This window comes from Vicugna pacos, chromosome 14, assembly GCF_048564905.1.
Source record: "Vicugna pacos chromosome 14, VicPac4, whole genome shotgun sequence".
In the NCBI taxonomy this organism is placed as follows: domain Eukaryota; kingdom Metazoa; phylum Chordata; class Mammalia; order Artiodactyla; family Camelidae; genus Vicugna; species Vicugna pacos.
Genome location: NC_133000.1, coordinates 3,392,226 through 3,411,281, shown reverse-complemented (window position 1 = coordinate 3,411,281; position 19,056 = coordinate 3,392,226). Strand labels below are relative to the sequence as shown.

The 19,056-nt window shown below is 43.7% G+C and overlaps 1 protein-coding gene and 2 long non-coding RNA genes across 7 annotated transcripts in view; 1 reads left to right on the top strand and 2 right to left on the bottom strand.

Moving 5' to 3' along the window:
* Positions 1-6,406, bottom strand: part of CDK8 (cyclin dependent kinase 8) — an 86,481-nt gene extending 80,075 nt beyond the window's left edge. For 2 of the 5 annotated variants that reach the window (XM_072976035.1, XM_072976034.1), the window contains exon 1: positions 5,678-5,811. Coding sequence is in view for 2 of the 5 variants with exons in the window: in XM_072976033.1 (XP_072832134.1) it covers positions 5,678-5,805 (128 nt within the window). In the remaining 3 variants the exon portion in view is untranslated. Of the gene's footprint in view, positions 1-5,677 lie in introns of all 5 variants that reach the window. The other 3 variants (XM_072976033.1, XM_072976032.1, XM_072976036.1) reach the window with 3 other exon arrangements.
* Positions 6,407-6,864: 458 nt separating this feature from the next.
* Positions 6,865-18,071, top strand: LOC140701068 (uncharacterized). Its single transcript, XR_012079835.1, has 3 exons — positions 6,865-6,924; positions 8,739-8,867; positions 15,369-18,071. It is a non-coding gene; the product is annotated as an uncharacterized lncRNA (long non-coding RNA).
* LOC140685474 (uncharacterized) lies at positions 11,525-13,713 on the bottom strand. Its single transcript, XR_012058713.1, has 3 exons — positions 13,579-13,713; positions 12,984-13,119; positions 11,525-11,704 (listed from the first exon to the last, which is right to left on the bottom strand). It is a non-coding gene; the product is annotated as an uncharacterized lncRNA (long non-coding RNA).
* Positions 18,072-19,056: the final 985 nt, after the last annotated feature.

The window sequence follows — 19,056 nt, the reverse complement described above, 5'->3', positions numbered from 1 at the left end:
GATGGGAACTGCCATACAGACAATAAGGTGCTCGGTGCATGCTGATAAATGTATGCCCACTGTGACATCACGGAGACCTCATCATGTCCAGTGGGACACGGAAGCTTTGTAGCGCACGTATGTAGTGCTACATGTACAGGAGCTCAAAAATGCTAGCAACGGAAGAGGTGTGGGAAGAAATAATTCAAATCCACAAAATTTGTTGGGGTCTGTAAGAGCACAGTACAAAAGCTCCCCCTTTGTCCTGTTTCTCTTGAAATGCCCTTTCTGATGACAGTCCCTGTCTTCCAAGATCAAAGAAGTGCCACCATCTTTGGCAGGCTTTTCCTGAAAACCTTAAGCAGCTGGAAGCTCTCATGTCTATGTCCCAACAGCACCTTGTATTAATTATTATAGTACTTATCTAGTTGCTACAGCATATTTATTTTTGTTGAAATATAGTTATTTACAATGTTGATTTAGTTTCTGGTGTACAGCAAAGTGATTCCATTTTATATACATATGCTTTTTCATCATGGGTTACTACAAGATATTAAATATAGTTCCCTGTGCTCTACAGTAGGACCTTGTTGTTTATCTATTTTATGTATAGTAGTTTGTATCTGCTAATCCCAAACTGCTAATTTATCCCTCCTTCCCACTTTCCCCTCTGGTAACCGTAAGTTTGTTTCCTATGTCTGTGAGTCTGTTTCTGTTTTGTAAATAACTTCATTCGTATCATTTTTTTAGGTTCCACGAATAAGTGGTATCACTAATACATTTGGGTTTCTCTGCTATAGCTTATTTACATGTTTGTTTCCCCAGTAGATACCTTCTCAAATAATGGAATATTTTATTCATCTCTGCATTCACAATACCTTGGACGGTGCTTGGCAGGTATAAGGGTCCAGTGAATATTAGCTGAATTAGTGAGGAAGTGGATTTCCTCCAATGTTGAAGAAACAGTGATAAGTAATAAACAAATGGACCAATCCAAAATGAATTAATTTGCCAGTATTGCTACTAAGAAAATGGGATCTAAGCGTGAAACCTCAAAGTGGTCTAATCAGTAATCTGAGTGCACTGAATATTTAAGGCAGAAAAATTCAACTGCAAGTAGGTAAGAAATGCACAGTAAATATACTGCTTGTCCCCTTCCATCATATGTTTTAAATGTTGTAAGGAATACTCCTTATTGGGCATATGAAATCCCCAGTGATGGGCATTATTACGTGTTATATTTGGCATTTCTGACATGTAAGGAAATATTTAAATCAAGTTGAACCAACCTAGGTTCAAATACTCGTAAGAAAAACTATTAGAATCCTTTAGGGGAAATAAAGGGTTCCAACCAAGTGCTGATCACAGCTAAGGAATTAAAGCCAAATGAAAGCTCTAATGCAGATGGAATCAGAAGAGTCCCTTGTGCTAGCCACCAAATGGACAGGTCACAGGAGTGGGAGCAGTCACATAAACCCCACACAGTAAGAGAGAAATCTGAGGGGATGCTACAGTGACATAAGACACACTAGGTAACGGAGCCGACAAGTCTTCGGAAGTTACTAGTCTTCTTTTTGGCAGGTGTTGAGACCCCAGCTAAAGCATGAGGCTAAGAAATATGGAAAGGTACTACTGTCTAAAGTAAAATTTTTGTTTTAGTGGTTGTTTTCCTAATCATGCAAAAGTATTACACTGTACAGTCATAATTTTTACTTCCTCAAATTATAATACTATGAAAGGCCCTAAAAATTATCAACTCAAACTCCCTAATCTTACAAATAAGCCAAGATCTACATGGGCAAATGACTTGCCCAAGGTCACACTGGTGATCAGAGGCTCTCTGAACTCAAACACAGTTGTCCAGACTCTCCAATGTGGAACTCTTGGCACTAGATGAAGAATTTTTGTATCTTGACGTAACTTATTAGTCTGCTCCTACACACACACACACACACACACACAGAGTCATACACATATACATATATGTGTGTATGTGTACAGAGACACTCACATATCTATATACATACTTTAGCAGCACTTGAAAAAGCCAGGGCCATTCAGAAACATACTAAAAAAGTCTACCAGTTAATTGAAAAGACTAGCCCTGTGATAAGCAGGTCTGAAAAACCTACTAAAACACCAAATCCCCATGTCTGTGTTTCTGTGTATCTTCATATGAAGCATAATGGTTAGCAACATGGGCTCCGGAGTAAAACACCTGCCTGTAATCCCCCAGTTCCAGCTCTTGACATTTTAACTGGTCATGCAACCATGGAAAAATTTGCTTAACATTTTTAAACCTCAGTTTCCTCACCTGTAAAACTGAAAAAACACAACTGACTTGTATGGTACTTGTGGATTCAAGAGATGATGACTATAAAAGACTTTGCCCAAGACCTAACACCTACTCAGTAATTTAGCTATTATTATTACCACTGCCTACTAATCTCTGGGTTGTTTACAAAAATGCCCCAACAAAAGTATTCTGTGTATTTCTCTCACTCTCTTACACACACATACACACACACTCCCAGTTACATAGTATCTGTTCTTTTGAACATACAGCACAGCAGACCAAGAATCCTATTCAAGAAAAAAACTTTTTGCTTTTCTGTTTTGGACATCAAACTCTTCCCCCAAATTAATTTTTAAATTCTACAAGGTCCAGTCCAATAATGAGAATTTAGAATTTTAAAATGCAAACTGTTTTCTGTCTTCTCACACTTTTCTGTTCTTCCAAACGAGGAGTTTTTGGTTGCCTGAATTCTGCAAAGAGGAAATGCAACTGACTCAGAAAGAAAATGAATCCCCTGCTTCCCACTGAGCACCCTTTCGGTGTTCAGACACAAAGGACACTCTCTATCTCATTTATGGTGACAGTGAGAGCGAATTATTTCCAAGATTTATTGTGCATTTATGCTTTAACTCTAGTAGAATCTGAAATTAACATAATTATAAAAGGTCCCTTTTCCAGGTATATAATCAAGCCTCAAATAAAGTATTTCCCGTCCCCTATTCTTTGAAACACGGAGTTTATCAAAAGTGTGGTGTACTAGCAGGATAGTATTACTAATTCTTAAAATCAAAGAAATGACCTTTGAGCTGTTTTATTTCCTAAAACAATAATTTAAGAAGCTAAGACCTCTAGTCTAAATTTTTTCACTAATCATTCATGTCTATGATGCTTGCTGGACAACGGAAAGGATACATTTTCATATATTCATTTTAACAGCCAAACACATCACAACAAAATTTATTTCATTTTTTTTTTATAAATCTCAGTATTCTCTTTGAAGGTGTTACTTTCTGGGTTACTAGAGTACTCCGAAATTTCAGTTGCAGAATATATAATTTAATTTGAAAGTAAATCAATACTAGAAACAAATTATTTGATCATCATCTTTTTATAAAAGATTAAACAGCCACAAATTTTATTTTACCAGGACTGAAATGCATTAAATTACATTTCACTGACATGAGATCAAAAGAAGCTCATAAATACAATGCTGCATTTTAGCAGAGTGAGGTTATAGGAAGCCAAACCGAAAAATATTCCCTCTGGAACACAAACACTGTTTTAAGTAATTTTAAAACTCTCTTGACATTTGATCCATTAAAAAAAGAGAAGTTCTTCCTATAAACAAAATCATTAAAGGCTGCTGAAAAACAAGCCCAAAGAATTATAAACAAAAAGTTAATTTTTTCAAAATGCAATGCTACTTTCTATCAAGAATGACTAAAAAATGTTCATGTACTATATACTATACATTCAGCTATCTTTAAATTGGGTAATTCTTCTAAAATTATTCTTAGCCTAAATTAAGACTTGACCATGAGATATAAAATGTGGTCAAAAGAACCTCTTACCAGTAAGCAGTATTAATTAGTTTTTTAATAAAATATAAAATCAAAGTTAATACAATTTACATGTTTTATTAGCTTAAATTGGTAATTTATGAAAACAGAATCGGCTTTTCTCAGAGAAGTTTAAAGAATTTAAAGTCACCAGAATTTTATAAAACAGATGACAGACTGGTCAAATGTACTACAATGTCTGATCTCATGGGATTGGGGATTTTATGAATATCCTTCAAATTATATAATACTGGGGGATGGGAAAATGGCTTTAGGCTTTTGGAAAATATTGTATGGGAAGTTAACAAGGATAATTTTTAAACTATATATGTTATTACAGGGTAATCCGTCAATGAAAAATATAATTAAACAGCAAGAGTCAACAGCATCTCTAGACGCGGATTTCTCAAATGTCACCAGACTATCCATCCTGCTAAAAAGTACTTTCAAACACATGCAGCACCCAGAGTATCGAGTTTTCAAATCCCTGCCTTTTGCAGATATCTGTACTGCTTTACTGCTGCGTATAAGCACTGAAATTCACATTCCAAATTCACTGGAATTAATACCTTCTTCCTCTTAGAGTCCATTTTAAGTTATTTAGAAAGCTATCTCAGGAAATCTAAGAAAAATGTTGAATAAATAAACACTTCCTTTCGCAATATTTAGAATACTAAGGTATTTATAAATACGGCTTGCCCCCAACCCAGGTAACTTCAACTTTATGAATGGTTTCATTTTCTTAGTGCTAATACAGTTCGGTTCTGAACATATACTTCTACCTAATTTGGGGGAGGGGGGAGCAATTATTTTAAATGTTAAAAAGCAGCTAACCAAACTAACTGTGGTGTTCAAGTAAAGCTACTTTGGTCATGTTAAAGTCTAAAGATTAGGTAGTAAGCTTTGACATTATCTTTCCAGAAACCTTCTAGAGCGTCAAAGGCAATAAAGACAACATCCGTTCTACAAGAGGAAAACAGGGAGTTAATAAAATACATTTTCTCAACTAAGAAATGCCTTCTCTTTTGTCAGTATTACAAGACAGTCATGTACTGACAAAGGAAAAATGAACACTTCACTTGCCTGTTTAGGAAACTAAATTGGGAGCATTAACAGTCATTGACTTAATTAAGTTATTTCTAGGGAAGAATATAAGCGACTATTTAAAGCTCGTTGCCAACTGCTAGGTTTTGGGGGAATCGTCTGAGCAAGATTCCCCAATTTGTCATTCGCTTTTTTCCCCACCACACACCCTTCACCAAACCCCCATTGTTCTAGGTAAAACTCGCAGCTAATGGTATCTAAACAGCAACTGCTACATTTACGTTGCAGAGGATCACTATGAGGAACTCTTCAGAACCACACTGACTTGCTGTTTTCCCTCCCCCGAATACAATCCGAATTGGGTGGGATCATAAATCAATCACAGACTGATTGGGGGAGGAGGGGAGGATCACAGCTTCCCTTCCAGACTGACGGATGTCACTCCAGAGGTGGGTGAGGAAAGCCCCAGAAGGTTACCATAATAAATCGACCCCCCTCCAAAATCATTTACACTGATGTTTTCTAACGAAATTTTACAGAAAAACCTAGTATCGAAAAGTATGGAAAAGTCCACAGCCGAGGAGGTGCTCCTTTTCCCCGTGAGCCCCGCAAGTGGAGCCCAGCGGCACAGCACGAGGGTCTGGCGCGGGCTCGGACCCCGCGCACCACTTCCTCCCGGAGCCCGGAGCCCGGAGCCCGGGCTGCGGGGACCCGGGCGGGGACCGGCAGGCGGGAGACGCGCTCGGGCGGCCGTTCCGCTCCCCCGCGGCTACCTGCCCGGCCCGCCGCGGACACTCACCCATCCTTCCTCTTGGCTTTGTAGACGTGACCGTAAGTGCCTCGGCCAACTTTGCAGCCCTCGTATTCAAACAGGTCCTCGACTCGCTCCCGCTCGCTGCTCAGCTTCACTTTAAAGTCATAGTCCATTGTCACAGCCTGCGAGGCCGGGGAGCGGGGTCGGGGCGCCGGGGGGCAGGGGTGGGGACCAGGGGAGCTCCGGCAGCCGCGGCCCCCGGGAACCCGCCCGCTCTACGCCCGGCGGCCGCAGCACCGGCCCGACCGCGGCGGCAGGAGCAGGAGGAGGCCCCGCGAGGGCGCCGGGGACATCCAGGGGGGCGGCGGGGCAGAGGCCGGCCGGGGAGGCGGCGCGGAGGTCCCCCGGGCGCAGGAGAGCGAGGAACGAGGGCTGGGGGCGGGGAGCGCGGTCGCTGCCCTTGTCCCCGCGGGCTCCCGGGGCGCCGGTCCCGGGCGCTCCGGCCGCGCGCTCTGCCCCCGCGGCGGGGAGCGGCGGGGCGGCGCGGCGGGCTCTCCCTCTGGCGCTCGCGCTCGCGCCTCGCCGCTCTCACACACACGCTCACACTCACTCACTCTCCATGCACTCAAACAGAAAGGCAGCGCTGCACAACAGCCGGTACCTCCTCAGAGAGCGGAGGGCGGGGACTCGCGGAACCCGGCCGCGCTGTCGCAAAAACGTCGCGAAGCCTCGGCGGCTAGGCCCTCCCTCGCGCCCGCCGGCCGGTCGCCCCCGCCGGGGCCCGCACCCCGAGGGCTGCGCGGGCAGGACGTGGTGGCCGGGGCCCGGAGCTGCCGCCAGACGCACCCCGTGGGCCTCCCTGGCGGTGGCCGCGGCCGCAGACTACAATGCCCAGAATGCCCTGGCCGCCGCCGTGGCCGCCCGCCCTGCGGCTCCACCCCCACGTGGGAAGGTGGGAGCGTTGCGGGATGGGATCCGTAGTCCGAGGGGAGGGCAGTAGTTCCAATCCCTTAGGGGGAAAATTTTTCTTTTGCTTTGATGTCGCTAGAGTCTGATCTGGGCCAGAAACTTAACGAAAGAAATTCAAGTGTGAGGGAGGTAGTTTGTATTAGGATCGCATTATGTGCCAGTTCCGAACTGCATAGTTTAAAGGTTTAAATTATTATCGAAAAAGTCTATGTATTTGTCAACTGCCCAAGGACTATTACTTGGTGTATTCTTGTCGTTCACAGGCTGATAAGGGCTGCACGATGATATCGGCGTGCTGACTCACGTTGCGAACATCATTAAAAGTGAGTCATTTAGGAGAGGCCACGCTGGTCCTAAATAGTGTCATTCTTGTGACCAGATGACCATCAGAACGCGTCCCATCCTCTCAGAGGGGACATCATTTTGAGTACGGTCTCCTGCATCACAGCTCATAAAAACAGCAACTATTAGCCATGATTACAGCAATGGGTCTAAATCCACGGAAACTGGTAATAATTTTAAGGTAGGAAAGGTGTCAGGTGGAGGACTCCTGATATCTTGATAATAATCCCTCGTTTTGTTTTATCCCTCTTATTTAGACCTCTGTTTTTCATGTTTTGATTTTATATTTATATTCATTTTACTTTTTACAATTGCTGTCATTTCCACTAAAGCTCCCACTCCCCAAAGGACATATAATCTCTCCCACTTTTAACCCCCATAGCACATTTTCTCACCTTTCCTGTGGTATTCATCAAATTCTGTTCTTATTTTCTGATCTCTTGCCAGATTATAAATTCCTATGGGAGTTCATATTTGCATCTTCCATAACACCTAGCATCATGGCTCGATGGTGGTGCACAGTAAACACTCGTTGAATTAATGAGTAAAAACATTTAGGTCAGAAATATCCACATCCAAATGATAAGTATGAAACCATTTTATGAAAACTCCTCAGAAGGGCTCTTACACAGATTTCCTTGGAGAAAATAATGACTTCACCACTGGTTTAAAGGAAGTTGTTTTCACCGAGTACATCAGATATTATTCAGTGTTTGAGTACACTGGCTGGTTTGGTGGGCCTGGGTTTGGATCTTGATGTGCTGCTTATTAGCAGTATGTCCTCGGCCCCTCAATCTGTTTCTTTGCCAAATGGAGATACAAAAGACATCAGTTCAGAGTAAGGGCACCAGAAAGGCAAGCTTCCACGAATGGGATGCTATGTTTCCATTCCATGATGTAATTTCGGTGATTCTCTAGCAGGACTGTTCTTTTGCATAAAGAATTCAAATTTTCCCCCTAAATACGGATTTAGAATAGACCCTTCCTGAAACATATAGTTTGTGTTTCTTGAAGGATGTATCTTTTCATCCAAGTATTGACTCATAGATCTTGAGAAACCAAACCACTAGTCCAGAGGAAATGTTGCAAAGTATGGGACTGGGCTAGCCCTTCCCCCAGCCCCCACCCATCTCCCAAACCACCTGTATGTGACATTCTCCAGCCCTGAAGGTCCCAGACTTCTAAAAATGTACTTTGACGACTGTTTTGACTCTCTGTACCCTGTGGCTGAAGATAACCCACTTTCATAGGGAAGTCTTTTTTTTTTAATACAAGTGGAGTTAAAAATTTTGGGGGGTAGGTAATTAGGTTTATTTATGTATTTATTTTTCTAATGGAGGTACTGGGATTGAACCCAGGACCTCGTGCATGCTAAGCACACACTCTACCGCTGAGCAGTACCCTCCCCTCCAAGTGGAGTTTTTTAAATAAAAACTGTATAGATTTTAGAGATACAGCATGATATTTTGATACATACGTACATAGTGAAATAATTACTATAGTCAAGCTAATTAACGGAGTTTTTACTATTAGTTATCATGAGGCAGGAAAGGAAACCAGCCTTGGACAAGGTCAGAGAAAGGCTGGCTTTTCTCTCTAAAGCTATGGTGAGAATCAGGGGTCTGGACTCCAGGCCTGTGGCCCCTTAACAGAGCATCAGGAGAGGGGAGCGAAGGAAGAGAGAGACACCAGGGCCCCTTAGAGGGGAGCTTGGCTGCTGTATTAGGAGAGTAGTATCTAATATCCCAGCTTTAGGTTTTCTTTTCTGTGGGTAATTCCATTCTGTTGTCCCCAGGATTTCAGCCTGGTCTGCCCTGTGGAGACTGTGTCCATGCGTGGAGGAAAGGAAAGAGAAGCAGCCGGAGACTCCACTGTGAAGAGGAGAAGGAGCCAAAGTATGGAGCTGGGAAGCCCTGGGGCACAGGTTTGGTTTCCAAAACTCTGAGGGATGGAATCTGTGTTTAGAAAAGGTTTCCTCTAGTCAACGGATCAGACTATTATTTAAATGAATTAAACACATCGGGGACAGAGAGGTGCCATCGGAGTTTGATTTTTGACACAGGTCATCCTGAGATCACACATCTCTTTGCTCCAGGATGACCTCCAGTGACACTGTAGAGTCTGTGACCCTCATTGGTCCACGTTCCAAACCGTGTGCAAATGACGTTCAGGCTAATTTTCATAAAATGTGGTTTCCTTTACATTCTAAAGAGAACAACTCCAGTCTAAACATGCCTCTCAAACATGAGCCCCACATTTCAACTGCCCCCTGTTCGGCCCAAGAGGATACTGTGCTGACATCTCAAACTTAAAATTTCTGAAACCCAACATCCCATCCTGTGCCGTGAACCTCCCAATTCCTGTGAAGAGCGATGTCAGTAGACAGACATTCTGTTGTTTTCCTGCCAGCCCTTCATTAGCTGTTCATCGTCCATCATACTCACACCAAATATGCCTTTGTCTGTCCTGCTCTCAAAAACTGGATGCTTCCTCATACCATCTCTGACCTCTGCGGTCCTACCCATTCTCCAAGGTACAGCTTAAATGCCTAACTTAGTCATGCAGACTTTCCTGGTTCTTGCAACTGCATGTGACCTTTCTTTACCACCAACTTGTACGCCAGCCCTGGCACCACTGCACTTTGTTTGTAACTCACATAGAAACATCACAGCTACCTTGTGTTTTAGTCATATATTTTAGGTACTTGAAAAAAATCTTCCCTTTAATAAAAACCTTAGTAACTGAATCTCTGACTTATTCATCTCCATGTCTCCCGACAGAGCCCAGCACACAGTTTGCATAATTATATTTAATTAGGATGTGTTTCATTGGATTGATTTCTATAGATTGAAATGGACCTTAATAATAAAAGGGGAGGCAGTCATTTTGAAACATTTGGCATTTGCCTCAGTCCTGCCTCTGATCATGTACTTTTTACAGCATGCAAAAAGTTTAGTGCTTTGTGATATATTAATGTAAAAGTCCTTCTATGTCTTCTCTGCACTGACCACTGTCTACAACTTTTAATTCAGTTTCTCGCTCAGTATCAAAGTCTGCTTTTGATGTTAAGCGTCTAATCTTTCATTCTGCAGGTGGAATGTTCATCACCTTTATCTTCAAAAAGCACATATTAAAGCACCTGTATTTGAGTTTTGTGTTAGACACAAAAAATGGCAAGTTAGATCAATCAATACTCCAGTCTTTTATCATTTTTCAAAGAAAATACTGTTGCAAAAAGTTTCTCAACTAACTCTAGAAGCATCCAGAATTTAATTTAGAACTTAGAAACAGCTAGAACCAAAAAACCCTTTCAAAAAGAACTTTCTTTCTCCCCTTCGTCATGTGAGTGTCATTTGTTCTTATGGAGTCATTTGCTCCACATGACCGAACACATGACCACCAACAGTTGCTGAATTTTCTATCAGATGCCTGTCATTAGAGAAGAATTGACTCTGTTTCTCAATCCCAGTTCTAAAAACCCCAGGAAGGGCTCTGGTCCAGCTGGGTCAGGGGCCCATCCTGGACCAGCGACGTGTGTCCAGGAGGCAGGGTCACAGAGGACCATGAGGGCTCTGTCATCCGGAGGGATGAGGAGGACAGGGGTGGGGGAGTTTGCAGGAGGTGGAAGAAAGTGCTAAGTAGTACAAAGAGGTACAGCAGGGCAATGAGATGGAAAGCGGGCCGGGGAGGAGGTTACTTAGATTGGTGGATGACGAGGACTCTGAGGTGATGCTTAAGCTGAGACCTGAATGGTGAGGAGCAAAGGCTGCCACTGGGAGGGAGCAGAGCAGTCCAAGTGGGTGGGTCAGATGGACAGCGAGTGCAGCAAAGGCCTCAAGCTGGGAGCCAAGGAGCAGAAAGAAGGCTTGTGTGACAGGGAGCGTCATGAGTGAGGGAGGGGCTTGTGTGAGATAAGGACGAAAAGGTGGGCAGGGCAAGACTACACAGAGCCCTTTAGGGCACAGGAGGAGCTTGGGTTTTATCTTAGGGCAACTGGCAGGTTGTAATGAGGGGAGTGACCACAGTCCTCACTTTGAAAAGCACATCTTGGCTGCTATGTTAAGAGTGGACTGTAGAGGCGGGGGGAGCTCAGGGGCAGAGCATGTGCTTAGCAGCACAGGGTCCTGGGTCCAACCCCCAGCACCTCCATTAAAAGAACTGAATAAACAAATAAAAAAACTACCTGAACAACAACAAAATTTTTTTATTTTAAAAAAGATTAAAATTTTTAAAAAAATGAATCGTAGGAGGCAATAGAGGCAGACAGACAGACAGGTAGACAGACAGGGGACTTGCTGCTCAGTTGGATGGGAAGTAACAAAAAGGAAGGAATCAAGATGACGCCTGAGGATGTTGGGACGTTTAGGGGAAAAAGTAAGAGCTCCATTTTGGACACACCCAATGTCTCAGAAATCTAAGGGAACGTATCTAGTGAGCAGGTGGATACAGGAGCCTAAATCTCAAAAGAAAGATCAAGACTGGGGATAAAAATGTGGAAATCACCAGCCGGACAAATTGGGTAGGTCACCTGCAAAGTACACTCCAGTGAGAACAGAACAGATCCCTGAAAATTCTGTTAGTGAAAGCAAGACTTGAGACCAGCCCAGATTCAAAGAGTGGGCAAGCGGACTCCACCTCTTAACCGTAGGAAGTGCAAACTGTCCCGGCCACAGTCTTCAGTCCATCCCGGGATGGACACATATCAATCTGCAGATTCGGCGAAAGCTGAAGTGGTTCCTTTTCAGATGGCTTTGGTTTTCTCTACAAAATAAAAGAAAAGTTCACCTGCTGTGAATGAGCAGACGGGGGTGGAAGGAGAGAAAGCAATGATTTCCTGTCTGAAAAGACTGCAGGTATAAAACAATCTTTGGGCAGAATTAGAGTTGGCAGGAGGCCATCGGAGGACATCTAGCCAATGTCGGGCCCGTTGGCAGGTGCAGCCGTGCCTAATACCAACATCCATCTGCCCAGTTGTGAGATTTCATCACCAGTGCTCAACAGCCCAGGTGGAGACCAGGCAAGGACAGATGTTGGATTCATCCGGAGTTAGGGCCCTGCCAGCTGAGTTGGATGAAAAGAAGATGAAAGATGGGAGGTGAGGATTATTGGCAGCAGAGTGGTCAAAATGACAGACCATGACATTTAGCCTAGGTCAGGAGGGACATGAAGACAGGATTTCCCCTCTTATACCATAACACAAGCTTGAAGTTTTTCATTTAGTTTTCTGCAAAATAATGTTAAACAAATACCTTCCCTCCTCCCTTGCTTCGTTAGTACCTGTGTATGGGGCCAAAACCCTCCCGTCAAATGCACACTAAGTAAAACAGACAGCGGGAAAGATAGTGTAACAGGTTAAAAGAGATTTATCCTTTTCTTAACTAATGGATTCACATGACAGTGACTGATAAGAGCATCCCAAACTGAACATCTCTCCCATTGGTTGATGATGAATTCTGCTCTCCAAAAGTAGTAAAGTGTTAAAGAAAATTTACCTCTTTAAACTGACATGCAGTACTATAATCTTGTCCTCTTTTCCTCTACTGGACACCTTTTTTCTTGACTAAACAATATTACTTTAGTTTTCAATTCAAAATATTTTGCCACAAAACAGTGTAGCAAGTCATCTATAGGAACACAGTTTAGTTTCGTGTTCAGTTTTTTTCAAGGTTTAATGTGTTACCCTGGCTTCTTGTTCCAATCTGTTTTGCCTTCCAGGTAGCCTGACCATGTTATTCAGGCACAATCATCAGAAAAGCCACGTCTTTTCTGGCTGGTTCCTGTACAAACATGGATCTCCTGTGAGTCACATGGCTCTCTTTCTATCAGACACAAACATGGTGAGGTCACCTCTGCAACCACCTGATACTTGACACCCCAGGTTACTTGTTTCCACTCAACTCCATGCCCAGAACCTCTGGAACTTTTTCTCCTTTAGTAGTCCTACCCCCCCACCAACCAGCCAAGGTCAAGTTCCATCAGATATTGTCCTCCTTGCTCAGAAACCCTACATCCTGTTTAAATTTGCAAATGTTGTACTTACATCATTATTCTGCTCAGAAATCTTCAAGGACCCGATGCCCTTTCATTGCCTACAGCATAAAGTTCAAACTCCTTCATCTAATATTCCAGGCTCTGTATTTACTGTAGCCTGACTCATGAAAAGACTTTAAGGCAGTCTGCAATAGGAATGCTAGAATTAGGTTAGAGTGCTCAGCTCCACCCAGCTTGGATTTCCACAATCTGAGTTCTTCTGTATCAGCTCCTAACCAGTTTCCCTGATGCTGCTCCCCACCCAATAAACAGTGGTTCTTGACCTTGGCGTCCATTGGAAATACCTGGGGAACACCCCCCCACCCCCGCCCAGCAATGTTGATGTAATTGATCTGGGCTATAGCTGGACACTGGGATTCTTAAAGCTCCTAATGAGACTTCAAGGTTGAGAACCGCTGTATGAGGACAAGTGTATTGATCCTCCCTAAAACATTTATCGTTCCACTCCTTCCCCATCCACAACCCCTTGGCTTCTTTACTTACTAAGCCCTACCCCCTCTTTGAGATGATCCTCAGGTACTGCCGGGACCTTCCCACCACCCGAAGCCGACACACTCCCATAGCAATGCCCTGTTTACACTTACTTGGCACTGAGCATGTACTTCTTTATTTGTGTTTATCCTGTCTCTTCAGCAGGATTCTAAGGTGTAGGAGGACAGGGCCTGTGTTCTGCAGCTCTTTTGACCTCCAGAACCCACCACAGTGCCTTTCATACCAGGTGCCACTGTGTTTCATGGGAGACGGTGACGACGCCGACCCGACGACGACGATGACGATGTAGCAGATGACTGACTAGTCAATGCTCTGACCACAGCCCTTCAGATTTCTCTCTTCATGGAGCTACCACCCTCAGGCTACTGGAACCCCTTTCACATGCAAAACAGAAGTGCCTGGGAATTAAGCCACCCCCACCTTAACTTAATGACCGTGGGCACAAGTATGAATACACCAGCTCTTACAGCCTCTGATTGGGACAACACTGGGGTGACCCGCACTGTCTCCTGTGTCCCCCTTAATTTAGGTCCAAGTTGGGATTGAACCATGACTCAGGCTCCTTTCTTCCCAGTTCCACTCCCCAACTCCCTTACTGGTTTTTCCTGGGAACACTTCCTAAATCATTTTCACATGAATCCTTGCCTAAGGTTCTGCTTTTTTAGAGAGGGAGGAGGGGAGAGTTAACCTAAGACAGGTGATAATAATGTAATAGTAATAGCACCTAATGTCTATTGAATATTTTCTACATGCAAGGTATTAATTCATTTAATTCTAAGAATTAGGTAAATTATCCCCATTTTACAGATTAGGAAATTAAGGCCTGCCGAGATTAAGTAATTTGCCCAAGGTCACACATATAATCAAAGCAGGAACTGAAAAAAGAAAAGGATAAGCCTGCAGGTCAAGGACAGTAGGGGGTGAAATAAAATTTAAAAATTAATTTCAGTTAGTTACCACTTAAGCCTTGTGGGCTAGTCTGAAACTGAACTGCCATGTATACTTTTATTGTTTCCTTTATGAAATGAGTTCTGAGTTCTGTTAAGCAATTTATAAACTTTCAAACACTATCAATTTGTAGCTTAGAAACTTCATTTCTAAGTGACTGTCATATAATCTCCTCTTCTACTGCCCCCCTCCTCCTCACTCCTTCCCACAGTACTTTATCTGCTCCCAGGAAGTAAAACCCATATTTGGACAATCAATAATTTTAGGTCTACTACAGGTTAAATGTGTATTTTTTGTGGGGCGGGTATAGCTCAGTGGTAGAGCATATACTTAGCACAGCGTCCTGGGTTCAATTGTCAATACTGCCATTAAAAAAAAAGTAAATTTCCATTATAAATAAATAAATACGTAAACAAACAAACAAACCTAATTACCTCCCCCAAAATGTGTATTTTGGAACCAACCTGGGAACTAGCATGCCTGTTTTCCCTCTAGGACATGCATTCTAAGCTGTGAACAGTGCTTATTGAAATGGTTGCCAGCTCTTCCAGCTCTGTGTCCTCCCCTTTCCCACCCCAGTGCACTGCTGTCTCCCCCAGATACGACACAGTTTTCAACAGGGCGTTTGTGGACTCTTCCTCACCCAGGAGTCACTCCTCTGCTCCTTCCCACTCCTTAATTCCTGTGACTGTTTACTGAGCTCCTATCTTAAGCTGTGCCCTGCTGGCTTCCATGAAACCGGCTGGTATGGTGTCTGGAACGTGGCGGGTACTCAAATGTTTATTTCCTTTTCCACTGACACTGACCCTCCCATGAGCATGTCCTTTCCTGTTCTGATGTCTCTTCCAGTAAAATAGGTATGCTTTAATCTTGCCGTCCTTTGCCAAGACTGTGTTTCGTAAGTCTGAGTAAAATTTGTGTTTCCTGTCCGTAGCCTGGAGATCCTGACCCTCAGACGTGAGATGCTTCCATCCGAGGACACGGGAAGAGTCCCTCTGAACGTAAAGCTGCTCTCTGGTTCCGCTGGGCTCCTCATGCCAGAGACTGACAAGCAAATCACCCAAACGAGGTGGGGCTACTGCCTAACAGAGGCAGAGAGAAATTTGCTCGGCACCCAGGAGGGCCACTGGGGGCAGTTCTTGGGATTCCCGTGCCTGACTGTAAGTCAGGGCAAGGGCAGCACTACGCCCTGAGAAGAGAGTGATAACCCACTGGGTCAGTGCATCCATAGAACCACCTCCACCGGCAGAAGAAACAGCTGAAGAGGAGGGGAATCTAAAAGCACAGTGGACAAGGGAGATAATCGTGTCAGTGACAGCCTGGGGGCCAGGTGTAGCTGCAGGGACTGTTCAGCCCATTATAAAATTTCCCAGAAATTGTGACTAATAAGAATTGTGGAGAAACCGTGCTTGGACGGAGCACCTTAATGGGAAAAGCAAGTGATCTAAGTGTTGCAGCGGGCGGACTGTAGTGAATCCTGCTTGTGCCCGGCCCAAACCCACTTTGTCAGCTGGTGCGTCTGTACTCCAGCTGCTGCGGGCACTGGATAACGATTCTAGAGGCCGCCTCCTGTGGAGCATTGTGCCCCTGCCCCTGCAGACCTCGGCCAAGGGCATGGGGGTACGGAAAGCTGGCCGTGCTGGGTCCCACTTGCTGGAGAAGGTCGTGGGATGAGTCGTGGGATCCTTGCCCCCCGGGCCAGTCCTGCTTCCTCTGCTCTCCTTCTCCGGAGAGCACTCCTCGAGCAGTATCGCTTGAATAAGAATTCTTGCGCAGGCTCTGTTTCAAGAGACCTGACCCAAGACAGTCTGAGGCTGAGCTGGAGACATGAGAGTGACGAGGGCAGGGCTGGAGGCTTTGGGCACTCTTCCCTTCTTTGGGGTGCCATCTTGTGTACAGGCTGGGACACTAAAAATGACACGACCCAGACTGTCTTGCGACCACTGTCCTGGATGCAAATTAGATTCTGCCACTAAAATGTATTTACCAAGGTGTGGAAAACAGCGCTGAAGGAGAAGCCATGTTTCCACCCGATTCTGGCTGTTTTTCTGATGGTGAGCAAGGCTTTGGAGAGGGAGGGTTTTCTGCATAGTGACGCAGCACAGGTGCCAGCTTTGATGGTGTCAGGCAGTGACTGAGGGCTGTGGTGCCAGAGGCTTTCCGGTGTTGGCTTCCAGACCACTGTGTCGCAGCAGGAATGCCACCCGTTCCCGGCAGGACTCCAGCGGCAGCCTCAGAGGTGGCAGCGCTGCTCTCAGGTCAGCAAATGAACAAATGTGGGGTTGGTCTGAGGCTCGGCCTGCAGCCCGCTCCACTACCCGCTGCACGGATTTTGTAGGTGCCCAGTTCCCTGTAAGAAATACATTTCTGCCTTAAAAAAGTAGAGTCATTTTTGTATCCTGCCTTAAATCCTGGCTGATTTGAAGGAAGATTTTTTTAGCTGCAAGAACCCTAGTAAAATAACCTAATTAAAGACAGAGAATGATGTGAGGACACAGGAGAATCACACAGACCCGTTTGCTGACAAAGTAACTGAACCCCTTGGGAACCAGCAAGCTCTCTGTTTGTTTCTTTTCTTCTCTAATTACAGTTTTCTTGCCCATGGCCTCCACCTGAGAGGTCTTAGCCTTTCAGTCTACGTGACATTTCAGTTCTGTTACAGTTAACCAACAAGGTCTTTGTGACATAATTCCAAACTCCCTGAAAATCCGAGACAGGTACCTTGTTTCAAATAGCTGTGGCCAGAGAGGTGGGATCGCATGGTCCAGAAGGACCCCTTCCAAGGGGTCCTGAAAGGAATGGGGGACCTCTCTCAAACACAGGTTTAAGAGGCTGAGCCCCCCGTTTCCCTGGGTCCACGCATCTGTCTGAAGGGTTTCTGATAGAGTGAGACTCCTAAGCTGTCGAGGGAGGGGGTCCATTCGTTTGCTAGCTCTGCCATAATCAAACACCGTAGACTGAGGGGCCTGAACGACAGATCTTTATTCCTTAAAGCTCTGGGGGCTGGGCATCCAAGGTCAGGCTGTCAGCAAGTTGTTTCTTCTGAGGGCTCTCTGCTGAGTTTTCAGATGGCTGCCTCCTCGCTGTGCCCAGACGTGGCCTTTCCTCTGTGTATGTGCATCCCTGGTGTCTCTTCCTGTATCCAAATTTCCTCTTCCTCCAATGACACTGGCCAGATTGGTTTAAGACCCTACCCTAATGGCCTCATTTTAACTTAACACTTTAAAGTTCCTCTCTCCAAATGAAGTCACATTCTGAGATACTAGGGGGTTAGGGTGTCAAAATATGAATGGGGGAGGGACACAATTCAACCCATAACAGAGGGTGTCCTTGAAGGTGGTTTTCTTATGCAGGGAAAGACTATAAAGAAGTTTCTCTTTAGGAATGGAGTACTGACTCATGTTACAGCATGGCTTTACAACAGTCTGCTAAGTGAAAGAAGCCAGGCGTAAAAGGCTGCCTATTGCATGATTGCATTTATAGGAACTGTCCAGAACTGGCAAATTCACAGAGACAGAAAGTGTATTAGTGATTACCAGGGGCTAGGGGTAGGGTGGCAAGGAATGGGATGACTGCTAATGGTTGTGAGGTTTTTTTGGGGGGTGATGAAAATATTTTAAAATTAGATTTTGATGATGACTGCACAACTCTGTAAATATACAGAAAATCACTGCATTGTATACTCTGGGTGAATTTTATGGTATGTGAATTGTGTAGCTCAGTAAAGCCATATAAAAGATATTTTCAGATGAAATTAATAAAATACTCTGTAAAAACTTTGCTTTAAACAGTTAATATTCAATTTAGCAAATTCCAATTCAGTGTCCTAGTTAAAACTTAGGCTTTTAAATCTGGTTTACAGCTCTTATTATTCTAGTAATAAGTATGGTAAACTTTAACAGATTTAGAATTAGACTTCTACTAACTAGATCTCATTCACATACTTATTTAATCATCTTGAAACATTTTAAATTATTTATAAATTTAATATTTTATTTCATTAATAAGTAATTCAAATGTTGGATTTATTGCTTTCCTGAATCTTTAAATAATCATGTTAAAATTAATCATAACACTTAATATGATGAGCCTAAATTTCTCTTAGCTGTTCTTATATGTCCACAAACTTATTAAGATTTCAACTTAAACTTAGAAGTCTAAATCAACTACTTACATGCATTTTAAATTTTAATTAAGGCTGTCAGTCTAAGAAGCCAAAATCATTTAAACATTGTAAGTATATAAAATAGCAAATATACAGAAGATCCTTTTAATGTTTTGGTTTTAATTCTTTTATACCTTTTTATTCTTAATTGTAAAAAGTCCTGGAGTTAAAAGACGCATACACACTAAAAAGGCCAGGTACCATCCCAGTAAATGAGATTAATTAGGCCAGAGATTTAGGCAGGTTATGAGACCTGAAAATACAGATATCCAGAATGATCCATCCCTCTGTTCCAATGATCATATCTAGAACCCTTTTATAGTCACTCTGTCCTAAGCTACAAAAACTGAAGCAGCATGTTAGATTCAAGTTACATGCATTACCTATCTACTCACAGAAAACTGCCGCTTTCCACAAAGTAAATCACTTGATCAGACTTCATATTTTTTGACTCTTA